General features: G+C 47.0%; 1 protein-coding gene across 1 annotated transcript; it reads left to right on the top strand.

Annotated features, from left to right (window-relative positions):
- Window positions 1–577: 577 nt before the first annotated feature.
- cpm (carboxypeptidase M) lies at window positions 578–15,410 on the top strand. The gene is made up of 10 exons (XM_070991508.1): window positions 578–693; window positions 2,366–2,542; window positions 5,046–5,143; window positions 9,109–9,281; window positions 11,646–11,745; window positions 12,250–12,355; window positions 12,952–13,122; window positions 13,965–14,117; window positions 14,257–14,405; window positions 14,597–15,410. The coding sequence occupies exons 2-10, from the start codon at window positions 2,380–2,382 to the stop codon at window positions 14,864–14,866; spliced, it is 1,383 nt and encodes a 460-aa protein (XP_070847609.1). The 5' UTR covers window positions 578–693; window positions 2,366–2,379; the 3' UTR covers window positions 14,867–15,410.
- The last annotated feature ends 107 nt before the right edge of the window (window positions 15,411–15,517 follow it).

The raw sequence follows: 15,517 nt of genomic DNA, 5'->3' as shown, positions 1-15,517 counted from the left end.
ACTGATCGCCATTTTATTTGTGCTGTCTTCAAAGTCCTAAAAGGCTTTTTATTGTGTGCGCACAAGATCATGCGCAAACGAGATAATAATTCATTTTTAGATATTTATTGTGAAATGTTCACACAATAAAATTGTATAAAAATAATGAAACATCAGCTTTTGAGGCTTCGAGGCTCCGTGTGTACATCAGGTAGACCTTCACTCAAACGTGACATTAAAAAGACAGCATGCATCTCTGTTTTAACAACACAACACAGAACTGCACACAATAAAACACAACCTGTTAATTAATTAACAATAAAAATACTCCACAATCACATTTATTTCAATGAAAATACACTAAATTAACATGAGACTGTCTGATTGGTCAAACACATTAAAGTGGCTGAATCATCAGTGTGTTTCATTCAGAAACCTGTTCACTCACACACACACACACACACACACACACACACACTCTCTCTCTCTCTCTCTCTCTCTCTCTCTCTCTCTCTCTCTCTCTCTCTCTCTCTCTCTCTTTCTCTCTCTCTCTCTCCCCCCTCTCTAAGCTCCGCCCCTGCCGGGGGAGACAGGGAGACCCGTTGGTGAATAAGTAACGTTCACAGAGAGACGCGACAGCCGGATCCGGACTCTCCTCAGGCCGTCTCACCTCCGCGGTCAGCGGCGACACACGAAGCGACGGGCGGCGGACAGGTGAGCCCTCTGACCGCCGTTATCGATCACCAATCAGCGCTCTGCTGCTTCAGGCTTCCTGTTCTATTCCTGTGATACCTGTGAGGTGTGAAGACACGCTGTTATATTCCTGTAACGAGTGTGTGCAGCTCAGGAGAAACTGCGATCTTTTGGTTTTATAATAACTCTGTAATATTCCTGTAAGATGTGTACCTGCTCTGCAGTCATGAAGTACTCCTCCTGCAGCAGAAGTACGTGCCTGTAGTATTTCTATGCAGTTATCATTCCTGTGCTGTGTGGGGTTTCTCATCAAACAGGACTTTCTTGTATGTTTGCAGTGTTTTCCAGAATATTTTAAAAATTGTTACCAGCCCGCGTTTCTTCTTACAGCACTCGGTTTGTGTTTGCTTCATATTAACTGGCTTTATTTGTTTAAAGAGCTTTTCTGTGGTCGCTGCAAAGTGACTGAGCAGAGATGAACTGTACACACAGACTGAACTTAAACTGAGATAAAGTCCAAGGACAACAAGAAGCCGTCAAATGCTCCGGAAAAAGTTAAAAACCTGATTCTGTAAAAGTTTGGATGCTGTGCAAAGCATCAGTAAGACAGGATGTGATCATTTACTGATCCTGTGTGACACGAACTCACCTGAAAACAGCTCAAAGTCAATAGATTTAATGTCTGAGCTCATCAGCTTCATTGATTTCTGTAAATATCTGATGCAGCAACACATTTCACAGACTGAAAGATGTGGAACGCTCCAGAAACACCTGTTTGGATCGTTCCACAGGTAAACAGGCTGATTGGTAACAGGTGAGAGGATCATGATTGGGTGTGAAAGGGGCGTCCTGGAAAGGCTCAGTCGTTCATAGAGGATGGAGCGAGTTCACCACTTTGTGAACACATGAAGGATGAAGGAGAGGAACACATGAACACTGCTGTCAGGGAACAGTTTGATTATTGATTATTGATTCTTTTTTAATTATATTTTAACACGTTGTCACAACTCTTTTGGATTCGTGGCTGTTGATTTCAGAGTTTTTTTGTCAAAACTCTCGATTTCCAAGGTCAAGAATCAACTTTGATGTTGAAGATTAAACTGAAGTTTAACTAAATTCCACTCAACCAGATCTACAGCACATTAAGTAGGCAAAAGAAAACTGAGATAAAATCAGCTTTAGGAAAATAAACTTGAACAAGGCTGCAGGTGAGTTCACGGACACCCAGCGAGGACAGATGGAAGAGACAGTAACCTGTTTGTTAACTCCTTTGAGACTGACGGCATTCCTGAAGGGATCAACACACGACAAAACTGCTGCGCTCTAATTATATATTTGCTCATGGCTTTAAAGGCCGTCGACACAAAAGACATATTTTAGATGCGACATGTTCTCAGACTGAACCAAAAAGCAGGATGCTCAAGCAGCAAATCCTCACAAACATGAAGCTTAACCCGGAAACGTTTGGGTTAAACGATGAGTGGATCTAACAAACTTTAACCTGATGAAAGCAGCAAAGCTTGAGTGGAAGGTACAGGTGTGTGTCGTCAGCGTACAGACGTTGTACCTGATCACACACCGACTCTTTGCTCACAGAGCAGTCGATGCACTTTCCATTTGTTTCGCCTCACTTCTTCCCACATTCACACCTGCCACTCGCACTGTTTCAAAGCTCCGTTTCCTCCTCCCGCAGGTGGCGCCGCAGCGATGTCATCACTCCTCCTCTTCCTGCCTTTCCTCGTCCTCAGCCCCGCCTCCATGTTGGAGTTTCGTTACCACAGCAACCATGAGATTGAGCAGTACCTCCTCCAGATCAATGCCTCCAACCCGGAAATCACACACCTGTACAGCATCGGCCAGTCTGTCAGAGGTAACGACGCACCTGTCCGTCCTTGTCTGTCCTGTCTGTGGATTTCAAAATAAAGTGTCAGGACATGAAACAACGGAAACACACTGAATAAACCACAGAAGTCTGCCATCATACTTTATTAAAGGCTTTTATTTTGACGGCTGTCAGCAAACATGGTGGTGTCATGTATAATTTTCTAATAAGGACGCCATCCACGTGACTCAGTGACGCTAACATGTCTCATTGCTTCAAATCATGAGGAAATTAAAGCAGATTAAATCAAAGTCTGGATGAAATAACAATGATTGACAATCACTGTGAGACCCTGACTGATGTAATTACATATCTAGACAGACCTACAGACAGATTACACGTTTTGCTTTTCTTGCTCTAAATTCTTTGCAACACAAATTATTCTCATCCTGCATGAATCATGCAAATCTGAAGTTTACATTTACACACACGCACACACACACACACACACACACACACACACACACACACACACACACACACACACACACACACACTCGAGGTGATGGCCGACTGGAAAAGTCTCGGGTGTCAGTCTCTATGGTAACCATGAGACCGAGCCGTGGCTGCCTGTTGGTGTTTGTGTGATCATATGATGGAGGTTAATTTAATCTGGGACGCCTTAATCTGGCTAATCACACACACACACACACACACACACACACACACACACACACACACACACACACACCTAATCTGCACTAATCTGGGACGCCAGCTGGCCTGTGTCCAACCTGTGTGTGTGTGTGTGTGTGTGTGTGTGTGTGTGTGTGTGTGTGTGTGTGTGTGTGTGAGAGAGAGTGAGACTAGCTGAAGCTTGTACAGTTTCATTCATTAACAGCGCTGACGTTCAGTCACAGTCGTCGTGTTTACATGGAAACTTTTAGTTCAGTGTCAACAGAAACTCCTGCAGTTCAACCTTCATCATCTGATTCAAGGCTGAAAAAGTCGTAAACCCTCGCAGAGTTTACAGACTCTCATCTGGGACCACATACGCTCTCAGCTGTTTGCTGAAGTCTGTCGTGGCGCCTGGAATGCACTGGGCGCCAGACTGAGGGCTGATTTACTAAGATGCAAAATTAGCATTGCTACATTTAGCTTTGTGCTTTTGTGGACTTTGAATCTAATGCATGCGGTTGAGTTTCATCAGGAGAGGTCGAGTGCACGCTGTGCTCGGTGCTTCCACAGCGTTGCTGGAACATGACCGACGGTTAAAAATTGAACATCACTTTGTTCCTTTGTGGTTGGTCGGTCACTCAGATGGACTTTTCTGGGTAAATATTAGCTCCAGCTTGAGGCGAGCTACAGGGCCAAGCTTCTATGAAGTGCTTATAATTCTCTATATTGGTAATATTTTCATACAAAAATACTACTTTTATATTTTGTGTTGAAAACCAGAAAGGATATATGACTCCTGGAGGAAGAACTGCATCTTGGGAAATGGGTTAAGAATCATTTTTATTGTAGCTGGTGACAGACAGCTAGTGGCTAATTAGGAAATGTTAGCACGCTAAGACGCTAAACTAAGATGTGAACTTGGTAAACATCAGTGTGTTAGCATTGTCACTGTGGGGATGTTAGCATGTTTATGTTAGCATTTAGCTACAAGCACCACCATGCCCAAAGATAGCCTCCTAGCATCGTCGTACTTGTGATTAGTTTTCAGCGTGCAGAGCCGTAGCTCACCTCTGTGGGACAAACTTAAATCCTGAGAGAAACATTTGGCATGACATCACTTCCTGTCTAGCCTCTGTTCCGTTAGCTTCTTTAGCTCCGTGCAATCTCTCATTCAGCATGTTTTTCATCGGTCTCTGAGGAAATGAGGCATGTGTCTGAGGTTAAGCCTAATCTGCATCTTAATAGTTAAAACTGATATCTTAAACAACAATTACAACGATCACGTTTATATATTGAAGCCCGGCAGGCTGGATTCCTGTGCCGCGTAATCACGTGTGATCTTGTGTGATCTTGTGAATCCAGCTGCCTCGCGTGCTACATGTTCACCAGCGTGTTGCTAACTCCGCCCGCCTGTGCTGGCCAGCTCTGGCACAGTTTGTCTCAGCTTCTTCTTCGCCGGCTGGTAACGAGGTTGATAAGCGAACTGTGACAGAACCACAACAGCAAAGTTTCCGGCTGTAAAAGCAAAACAGTGAACTGAAAGGCTTCATAGAGCAAAGAGGAACTACAGAGATGCTAACTCTACCCGCCACACACCTTTCACTTCACACAGTCATCTGTCCTGTCGTTCTTACTGATCGGTGGAGCTTTAAGGTCTGTTTCCTCCTCAGTGTTCACTGTAAGAGAGGTGGACTGACCCCAGACCAGCTCCAAGTGTCCGGAGTCACTTCAGAGTTAAACCTTGCTTTAATTCAGAGTCGCTGTGTCGTTTATATCGACTGTAAAACATCTCAGCCAAACGTTTCCTCAGCAGATTTCCTCAGAAACACCGAACGCAGCTCGAGTCAATGTGTTTACTCTCTTCCTCTCTCAGGTCAGCAGTTGTGGGTGTTGGCTCTGGGTCTCAGTCCTCGCCGTCACACCGTTGGCATCCCGGAGTTCAAATATGTGGCTAACATGCATGGAAACGAGGTGAACACACACACACACACACACACACACACACACACACACACACACACACAACAGGACCCCTCCCTGATGACAGGAAGTGGGGCTAAAAGGAGACTAAAGAGATCAACAAAAGCCATTCAGAGTCAAACACACTCCACACACACACACACACACTGCTGCATTCAGACGACTGACAGCGTGTGAGTGTATGTGTGCGCACGTGTGTGTGTGAGTTGAAAACGGGCAGTGCGCTGAGTCAACATTAAAATATTACGCATCACGACAGAAGCGGCGGCGCTAACTGACGGCGAAGACTCGCCGAGAGAGAAGAGTTTTAACTTCATGCTCGTCTGAACGCATCACCTCCTGTAACCCTTCAGAGGACGGACGGGAATCTCACACTGCATGTGTGTGTGAAAGTGGATGGAAATGTCCTTAAATAGACAAGTCACGCCTGGACACACAGTCACACACACACACACACACACACACACACAGTCAGCAAACACAGTCAGTGGAGTGTGTCGGTTCAGAGGAAACCTCCAGAAAAAGGCCTTTTCACTGAGTCCACACACACACACACACACACACACACACACACACACACACACACACATTGTAACAGCAGGACCTGGCCTCTGCAGACAAGCTGAAAAGGTGTCGTGCAGAGATCATTGTCTGCTGTGTGTTCATGTGAGCAGTTCCCAAAAAACGTCTTCCTGTGTGAAATGAGTTTGTTTCCTGTGAGTGCGACAAACAAACACACCTCACGACCTCGTTTGCTCTGAGAAGATCGTTTAGCTTCAGTGGTGACAACAACACAGAGATGAAGCAGAGGCCTCGATCAGACGGCCGATTCAGGCCTCCTCAGAGCCTTTCTGGACCAGCAGTGGAGATAAAAACATACAGTTTGAGGGTGTCGCTCGAGGAAAAGTCACTGAGTGATCAAAGTCAAACGTGTTCGTCCTCTGGGAGCAGGAACGGACTCAGGACATCATGTGAAATCTGGCCTGTAGCTGCTGAAAGATGCTCGAAGCTGACGGACATCAGCGCCTTTAAGGCTGCATGTAAACACAACGTGGACATAATGTCACATCAGTGAAGTTGGAAATGCTAATGAGCAGCGTTGCTGCAGGCTGAAAACCAAAACAATGAGCTGAAAGACACTAAAATCATGAAGCTCGCAAACCTTGAAACTTGAATGTCTGAGGACTCAACATTTTTTTGCCTCCTGAAGCTCAGACAATCTGTCGCGAACGTCTCAGAGATTTGAGACCTGACTTGGACGAGGCGTCGGTATGTCGGTACGAGCTGCTCTTTGATCTGTGCTAACTGACGCTAGCTGACATCATCCTCCGTCGTCGGTTCCTTGACATAATAATCAATGTGCTTTTGATTGGTGTGACACAGACGGACGTTCAGGGTGTAAAAATGATAAACAAGCAGCGAAACAACCGAAACACATGATCTCTCTTTGATCATTGGTGTTCCCACCCCTTCCTGAATGGAATACTGTTAAAGCTTGTGCAGGTGTTCATGGCCCCCCGAGGATGAATCTTGATGACTTACAGCAGCAGATTAATGGCTATGATGTCACATGTGGGTGTAATGTTCGAGTGTCCACACACTTCTTGTGTAGGACCTTGGATGGTTTTTGTAGGCATGCTGCGATTATACATCTGGCCTCTGGTGGGAAACTGTGTTTGTTTAGCCAAACTTTAACCACATGAAGCAAACAGCGTCCGCCGTGCAGCAGAACATCAAACCCTCAGAGGGACGGCGGTCACGTGGCGTTCAGGCGGGCAGAGCTGCAAACAGCCGGCCAGCTCAGGCAGCAGGACTGCAGCAGTGTGTGAGTTTGTTTGCTGGTTTCACGATAATGAGTTCAGTCACGTCTAATCAAACAGACGTCTCTCACCTCTGCTTCAGCAGCACTGCTTTAACTTTAGACTCGTCTCACTCTTAAACCAAACAGCTGACTTCACTCTCAGCTCCTCCAGCACGCTGAGATTCATCCTGAAGCCTGATCTTATCTCCGCTCTGACATCAGCACGTTTCTCAGCTGGTGATGCAGATTTGCACCCATGCTAGCAAGCGGTGACAACAACAATAACAAAGATGGCTGAAAGCGAAGGTAACGGTTCTTCCTCCTCCACGGTGCAGGAGTTACGTTAGATACGCGACATCACGGAGAGGGTTAGCGACTTCAATCACGTGGAAGTGATTTGTTTACAGAAATGTCGTGATATTGCTCTCACCACGTCGCTAACCCCACTGAAAGACTGAAATGTGTCAACGGTTGGGCTCTGGAGCTGTAATGATTAGCCGATTGATCGATTAGTCAGCAGCAGGAACACTAATTGGCAGCTTTCAGCAACTTTTCCAGCAAAATGCTAAATATTCTTTGGTTTTAGCTTCTTAAATGTGAGGATTTGCTGCTTGTCTTTATCTGCTGTGACAGCAGATGAAGAGTCTTTGTGCTTTTGGACTGCCTGTTGGACAGAAGGAGCTATTTGAAAATGTCACTTTGGGCCTCTGGGAAATCGTGACGAGCGTTTTTCACATTTTGGCATTTTATAGACTAAAATTGTGGAAGTAACCTGGAGGCTAACTGACAATAAGGATATTCATTAGCTGCAGCCCTGCAGGAGCGCGCTGACAAAGTCGATGTGGAAAAAAAGTTTAAAATCTCGAATCACACGAGGAGTCGATGAAGCCAGCCGAGTTCACAGAGAATGACATAACAGCATGCAGCCTCTCAACACTGATCTGTGTGTGTGTGTGTGTGTGTGTGTGTGTGTGTGTGTGTGTAGGCGAGAGGCAGCGAGCGCTTCCTGTGCTGAAAGACGCTCAAACTGCTCTCTGGAGCTGTTATTGTTTCTGGGGACATTTTAACTGATCCAAGCGAGGCCCACCTTTACTCCCTGCGACGTTAGCTTACATCTGCTAATGCACAGCCGCGTAAACAGCGCGGGGCCGCTTTCATCTTGTTGTCTAAACAGGCTTGAGGTTAGAGGAAAAACCTCCCCGCCCTCCCATCCGTCAGCGAGTTTCTGATGGGAACTGTAAGCAGTGACACTCAGACCGGAGAGGTGTGTGTCCTCCGAGCCCTGAGGTCAGAGATGCACTTTAAAGCTGCTCGCTGTTTATACCAAAGAGGAGCAAATGGAGCATTTGTTGGGGACTATTTTCAGCGGCGGATTAATCCACATCTGCTGCTTCAGGGAGTATTTGTGGCAGCAGGACGGTGTGAATAAACTACAGTGTGTGTGTTCATGGTCATGAACGAACATGTCAGCCAGAACAGTGAGGCTCACTGGTGTGTTTTAGTAGTTTTTGGACAACAGTGGTTGAAGATAGATGTGAAAGACACACACACACACACACACACACACACACACACACACACACACACACACACACACACAGTTATGAGGAGTGTTGGAGGAAAACACAGTGATGGCTGGAGGCAGAGCTAGTCCTGACATGTGCGTGTGTGTGTGTGTGGCGGCTTTGTACACACACACCTTTCCCACCCTTCTCTCTTTCCCCCCCCGAGGCTCTCATTCATTCACAAAGTTGTTTTTTTTCTTTTTTTTTTAAATTCTCGCTCCACCGTCCAATCAGCCGCCCGCCCCGGAGCAGCCTCTGACTCGTCTCCGGATCGCGTTTCGATTCCTTCGCTGACTCACGACATCACTTCCTCCCCCTCTGTTTTCCATCAGGAGAGAACACGCCGGCTCACTGAGTCATGTTCGCAAACAGATATTGGGTAGAAATGAATGAATGAGTATGAAGCTGAGCAGCAGCGACAGCAGGAAGCTGAGGATAACGGTGTCATTCTGAAGCACCAAACTCCATTCAAATTTTAGCCAATTTAATCTCAGAAATGACTCTTTTTCAGATTGAATTTACACCTTTGATCAATCTTAACTTCTGTTAAAATGGGGTGTGTGTGTGCATGCGTGCGTGTGTGCGTGTAGGTTCTTGGCCGGGAGCTCCTGCTACAGCTGATTGATGACTTGGTGCACGGTTACCATAACAACGAGACGTGGTCATTGCAGCTACTGAACAGCACGCGCGTCCACATCCTGCCGACGATGAACCCCGACGGCTTCGATGCGTCAGACACAGACTGCCAGTACAGCCAGGGCAGGTACACGCACACACACACGCACACACACACCGTTCACACCCTTTCACAAACAACGAGTCATGTGATCATTTGTTAATAGAAAATATTGGTATATTGCAGCATCTTTGAGGAGCTTCTTTAAGATTAAAAGAATTAAAACGAGCCGCTTCTGGTCTGCCACAAACCCGTCGCCTGTCTCACACAGGGTTAAAATGTGTGTGTGTGTGTGTGTGTGTGTGTGTGTGTGTGTGTGTGTGTGTGTGTGTGTGTGTGTCAGACCTTGTCAAAACAAGACTTTAAAGGCTTAAGACGACACACACACTTGTAGCCATCATGATTGTTGTGTATAGACTAAACTAAGCAACGCTCCAACGCCCAAAACACTCTGATAGGCAGGAAACCAGACACACACTGTCGATCTGTATCACACACACACATATATCACACACACACACATATATCACGCACACACAGATTACAATCACATTAAGAGTATCTAATTAGAAGTGTTTTGACTTCTGCTAATGTCCCGTGCAGAGGTGTGTGTCCATGTTATTGTATTAATCAGATTGTGGGGACGTCAGTCTGTTCTCACAGCCTCATTATGGGCACTCACGAAGGGTTTAACCATTACCTTTCAGGGCTGTGTGTGTGTGTGTGTGTGTGTGTGTGTGTGTGTGTGTGTGTGTGTGTGGTCTGTTTGAGGTCGCCACTTTCCAAACCGTAGAAGGAAACGTTTCACTCGAGCAACTCAAGGTGAAAAAATCAGCCAATGAGATTAAATTATTTCACCAGTTTGTGGCAGAAAAAGTATTTTTTCATCAGTTTTCTTGATTCTGTCTTCAGATGTCTTGTTTTTGAGATGCTGACACATATTCCTGAGCCTGCAGGTGGACACATCTCGCCTCATTTGCTGGTTTTTGTAGAAAAGTAGGACTTACCGATGTCTTTCAGGAGGACGAAGACATAAAAAAACTGGTTACGTGTTTCCTGGTTTTAGCCTTAAACCAGACCATGACACTGAAGAGTGGTGGAGGAAGTACTAAGATCTTTAATTTAAGTCAAAATACACAAAGACACAAACTGCAGTTCCTCAAACGGCCACTTGAGGCTGGCTCCAAAAGTGAGTCACTCCCCATAGACCTCCATGTTAAAATGTCCAACCTCACAGCAGAAATAAACATAAACAACAAAAACCCTCGTTAGAGAACGCAGAATTTATACAGTAGCAGCCGATAACTCGCTCTGAGTGTTGAACTTGTCCTTAATCGTCTTTTCGGGTTTGGTTTTTGCTGTTCGTGTCGTGTTCACAGTGAACATCACAAGCTGTCTCTAGCTGTCCTCTGTGGAGGTGAAAGGTTCTGTTCTGCGACTCCGCTGCATAAATAAAGACACACTCACTTCCTGGAGGTCATCAAAAGATCGTGGGAAACACTTCTCAACAGGAGTGCCTTGCCCATGGGAGCCTCGGCAGCAGCTGCTGTTTGTTTTGGACGGACTAAACAGAGGAACCATCTAGAAAATGACCAAAAAAGACAAAAATATGCCGGTCGGTTACAATGTTTGCAAACTGCTTTTTTCTTAATGAACAATGAGAGGCAATCAGCTGGAAGCAGAGAACCGTGTTTTTACTGGTTTGAATGTTGCTCCATTGTTTTGGACTGAAATATCTCAACAACTATTGGTCGATTGTGATAAAGTCTTGTTCATTGGTGGTTCCCAGATGATCATGGAGACTTCTCCTCCAGCATGAGTTTGACTTTTGTGGTTTTGAGTAATACTTTGATCCCTCATCTGGGCCAAAATGTGGCAGCAGGCTAGGCAGCGTTTTCCAGATCCTCCTGGAGGATCCTGAGGTTTTTCCAGGCCAGATGACATGAATAATCCCTACAGGGAGTTCTGGGTCGACCCTGGGGTTTTCTCCAGTTGGACGTGCCTGGAAAACCTCCAGAGGAAGGCACCCAGGAGGACCCTGATCTGATGCCTAAACCACCTCCAGCAGCGTCTCTACCCTGAGATCCTGCTGGATGTCTACACTCCCCACCTTATCTCCAAGGAACGAGTCCAGACGCCCTCAGAATAAGCTTATTTCAGCTGCTTGTATCTGTGATCTCACTCTTTTGGACACTACCCAAAGCTTGTGACCGTAGCTGAAGGTTGGAGCGTAGAGGCCTTCAGGCTCAGCTCCCTCTCCACCACAGCGTCTGGTACGATGACCACAGTTCTGCTGCAGATGCCAACATGGTGGACATCATATCTGCTGAACATCTGCGTTTTAGGTTTAGCTTTAGCGCTGCTGACCTCTAACGTCAAACACCTGCTGCTGTGTTCAGTCAGTCCACAGTAATCCAGCAGAGTCTGTCTCCGTCTCTCTGTCTGCTTCAGGTTCAACCATAACGGCATCGATCTGAACAGGAACTTCCCCGACGCGTTCGCTGGTCTCCGAAGGCAGCAGCAGCTCGACGACAGGAAGCGGGAGGCGGAGGTTGGTCGCCTGCCTTTTTCTGTCTTTGTTTGTGTGTTTGACAGCTGAGGCGTTCTTGCTCCACCTCCGACCTGTTTTCATTGGTCGAAATCGACGCGGAGGTCTTCATCGTTTCTGTTTCCGCTCCAGTCAGCAGTCCACGTCAATCACTCCCTACAGCACCAACGTGGATTCATCCGCCGCTGAAAATAGTCCCCAACAAAAGCTCTATTTCCTCCTGTTTGCTTGATTAAAAACTACGGCGAGCAGCTGATTGAGGAAATTACTAAACCTTTTTTTACACAATGAGTTTGTGAGCTGTTTGTAAAGTAGGAACCAATGGGCTTGAAGCTGAGAGCCACAGACAGGAAGTCAGAACATGTTGAGAGGCGGACAGACGTGTTGGTTTTGGTCTGTTATAAACAAAAATTCAGAGTATTACCAGCCTGATCCCGTGAACAATATCTAAAGTATGATGTGTTTAAGTCCGCTCTGTGATTGGTCGTTCACTGTGTCATGTTTCAGGTCAGAGCTGTGATTGGCTGGTTGAGGACTGAAAGTTTTGTTCTCTCCGCCAACCTCCATGGCGGAGCGCTGGTGGCCAGTTATCCTTACGACAACAGCAACGGAGGTAAACACACACACGTACACCACATGTGAGGACACACGACTGTAAACTGGAGGCTCAGAGTTAAACAAAACTAAGACAATAAGTCCATGAAAATAAGACAGAGCTGGTGGTCCACGCCGTCCAGTCAGCGTGCTTTGGTGAATGTGTTTTTTTAACATTAGTTTTCCTTCATATGAGGGCAAAGCAGTGCAGGAGAGGCCAGAAACGGGCTTTTAGACTCAGTCCCATGACCTTGTTTAGCAGCGTCAGATAAATAAACCAGTTCAGTTCAGCCAGTTGACCACACACTGCGATCACAACCAAAGTCTTTTTCTGTTTTTGAGCTCAGCATGGCGCCGTTTAAGAAGACAACAAGCTAAATTTGGCTCGGAGAAAACCAGCAGCCTCTCTGACAAATCACAAAAGCTCTTTAATTTAAGTCCGTTCTCCAGATCTAAGTGGATTTTGGGTTTTATTCAGTGAAGTTATCCAGATAAATGACAAACTGAAACTCTGACCTGATGATGGCGCTGGATGAAAAGTCTTCAGTTCCTCCAAAAAAATACTCTAAAAGTCACCGTTTCTGTTGGAAAAACAACTTTCTTCTGTGTTTTCAGGGAGCGAGCAGGTGGGCGGAGCCAGCATTGCCCCTGATGACGATGTGTTCGTTCACCTGGCCAAGGTGTACTCCCACAGCCACGCCTCCATGCACCACGGCGACCGCTGTAACGACGGCAGACCGTTCCTGGACGGCATCACCAACGGATACCAGTGGTATCCTCTGATAGGTCAGCGTGCCTGAGCTCATAGGCCTCCCAGCATGCAGTGCAGGGACAGGCCGTTCTTCCTGTCGGGTCATTTTACAGTTAAATCTGAAAGTGGTGGAAATAGCAGCGCAGCGTTTGCAGCTGCGTGCTTTGTGGGGTTTTATGCAACATGTCATTACTGATGCATGGCGGTTCAGACGGACGTCCACGCAGCTGTCGGTGCGTCCTCTGTGCTCAGCGTTTGACTCTGTGGTGCGTCAGTTGTCGCTCTGTGCACACGAGAGGACGCAGACCTCAGCGTTATGTCTCAGACGTGTATGTCACATGAGCCCAAACCGCCATGTTTGACTCCAGAGCAGCAGCGTGGCAGGTTGTCATTGTTTAAATAAAGTTAACTTTATTCGTTAGACAAGATGAAAACTGAGTGAAAGCTGAATGTGCTGCAAACCTGCAGCCTCCAAACCTTTACTTTCCACATAAAGGCCTCAGGACTGCGGTGAGACGGATCCTAAAGGCAGAAACATGGCTGAAACCTGATCGCTGCACCCCGATCGCCTCACTGACAGCAGCGTTACCTGAGGAAGCTGAACACGTGCACAAGCCTGTTTCTGCCCGTTTTGACTGATCCTGTCACGCCCGCATAATTCAATGACAACGTCTTCTGAGATGTGTAAAATCGTAGGAAACAGCAGATCAGCAGCGATTGACTGAATGTCCCGACTGTGTCCACACATGCTGCCGTCACAGAGGAAACTTGTTCCTACGGAGCCAGAGTGTGTGAATGAATGTCAGATAAACACAGTCTCTGTTTGAATCTGAATGTGTGTGTGTGTGTGTGTGTGTGCGTGCGTGCGTGCGTGCAGGTGGGATGCAGGACTATAACTATGTGTGGGCTCAGTGTTTGGAGTTGACTCTGGAGGTTTCCTGCTGCAAGTTTCCTCCAGTTAAACAACTTCCTGCTCTGTGGACGGACAACAGGAAGGCGCTGCTGGCCTTCATCCAGCAGGTCCACCTGGGTCAGTACCTGTCCGCCTGTCCGTCTCGTCACCTGTCTGTGATCACCTGTACGTCTCTCTGGTGTTCAACTGGAACTGAACCAGGATCAGTTAATATTCACCCACCTGTGTGTGTGTGTGTGTGTGTGTTCGTGCTCAGGAGTCAAAGGTCGTGTGTTCGATGGCTCCGGGCTGCCTGTCCAGAATGCAGTGGTGGAGGTCAGAGGTCGCAGGAATATGTGTCCGTTCAGGACCAATCAGCATGGAGAATACTACAGACTGCTGCTGCCGGGAAACTACAGCTTCACAGTAAACAACGCCGTGTTTCTGTTTTTAAAAGCAGGAGTTTCAGTTCTGATGCTCCTGACAGGCTAACTAGCTTAGCAGAGTAGCAGTCTGAACATGTTGGTCAGGGTGTGAAGTTACTGCGGTGAGCATCTTGTTATGTTTGTTACACTTAAACGGTCATGTGACACTAACTCCTGGTCTCTGATTGACAGGTGACGTACCCGGGTCACGAGGTTTTGACGGAGACACTTAACGTCCCGTATGGTCCTGATAGCTACTCCGCCATGAAACACGACTTCCTGTTACGACATATAACCAAGACGACCAGGCGCACACCAGTTAACCTCTCCCAAGCCCTCCCCACCCCTTCCTGTAACAGCACATTACACCTGGGGGCGGGCGGAGCCGTCACCAGGCCCACGTCCATGGGGCTCGGCGTGGGGCTCGGCCTGGTGGCGGCGCTACGATCCCTGATTGACTGAAGCCTCCTGGTGCTCACAGCGACCTCCAAGAAAACAAAGACCAAAAGCACGTTGTCTGTCAGAGGTTTCTGAAGAGGCATTTTGAAGTCTGGAATCTGGGTGAAGCACTCATCACCAGCTTCGTCTCCACTGGAAAACTGTAATTTGAGGGCGAAGGGGTGATCCGGGGTGGACTGTGAAGCCCTGGTCACTGGTGTCCTCGCCAAATATGTGGTTCTGGAAGCTTCGGGTGACTCCTCACAGGCCTTTTCCACAGAGGACATTTTCACAGCGTCGTGGTTTACGGGGACACTTGAACAGAACGGAGCTGCTGATAATGTTTAGTAACACCTGTGTTTTTCCTGCTATGCCCAGTCACAACATCTGCTGTGTACAAGGTGATCTACTCTAGCTGACAAGCTAACAGGTTAGCAGCCGGCAACATTGCAATTACTTGTGTCAAAATGGCTAAGCTAGCTGGCTTGCTAACTTGCCAGGTTGTGTACCAGGACATACTGCGTTTAGCACATAAATTCAAACAGTAATAACTGACAAAGTACTGTAGCTGGAGCGCTAACAGCTAATATGCAATGCACGCTTGTCGCAACAGCCTAGCAAGCAGGTTTGCTAACTTGACTCCGGTCTCATAAACCATTCATCATCTGTGGGGCG

The sequence above is a fragment of the Chaetodon trifascialis genome, chromosome 22, assembly GCF_039877785.1.
Source record: "Chaetodon trifascialis isolate fChaTrf1 chromosome 22, fChaTrf1.hap1, whole genome shotgun sequence".
Classification (NCBI taxonomy): Eukaryota; Metazoa; Chordata; class Actinopteri; order Chaetodontiformes; family Chaetodontidae; genus Chaetodon; species Chaetodon trifascialis.
Note: the sequence above shows the minus strand (reverse complement) of the source record. Positions and strands in the feature narration are given on the sequence as shown.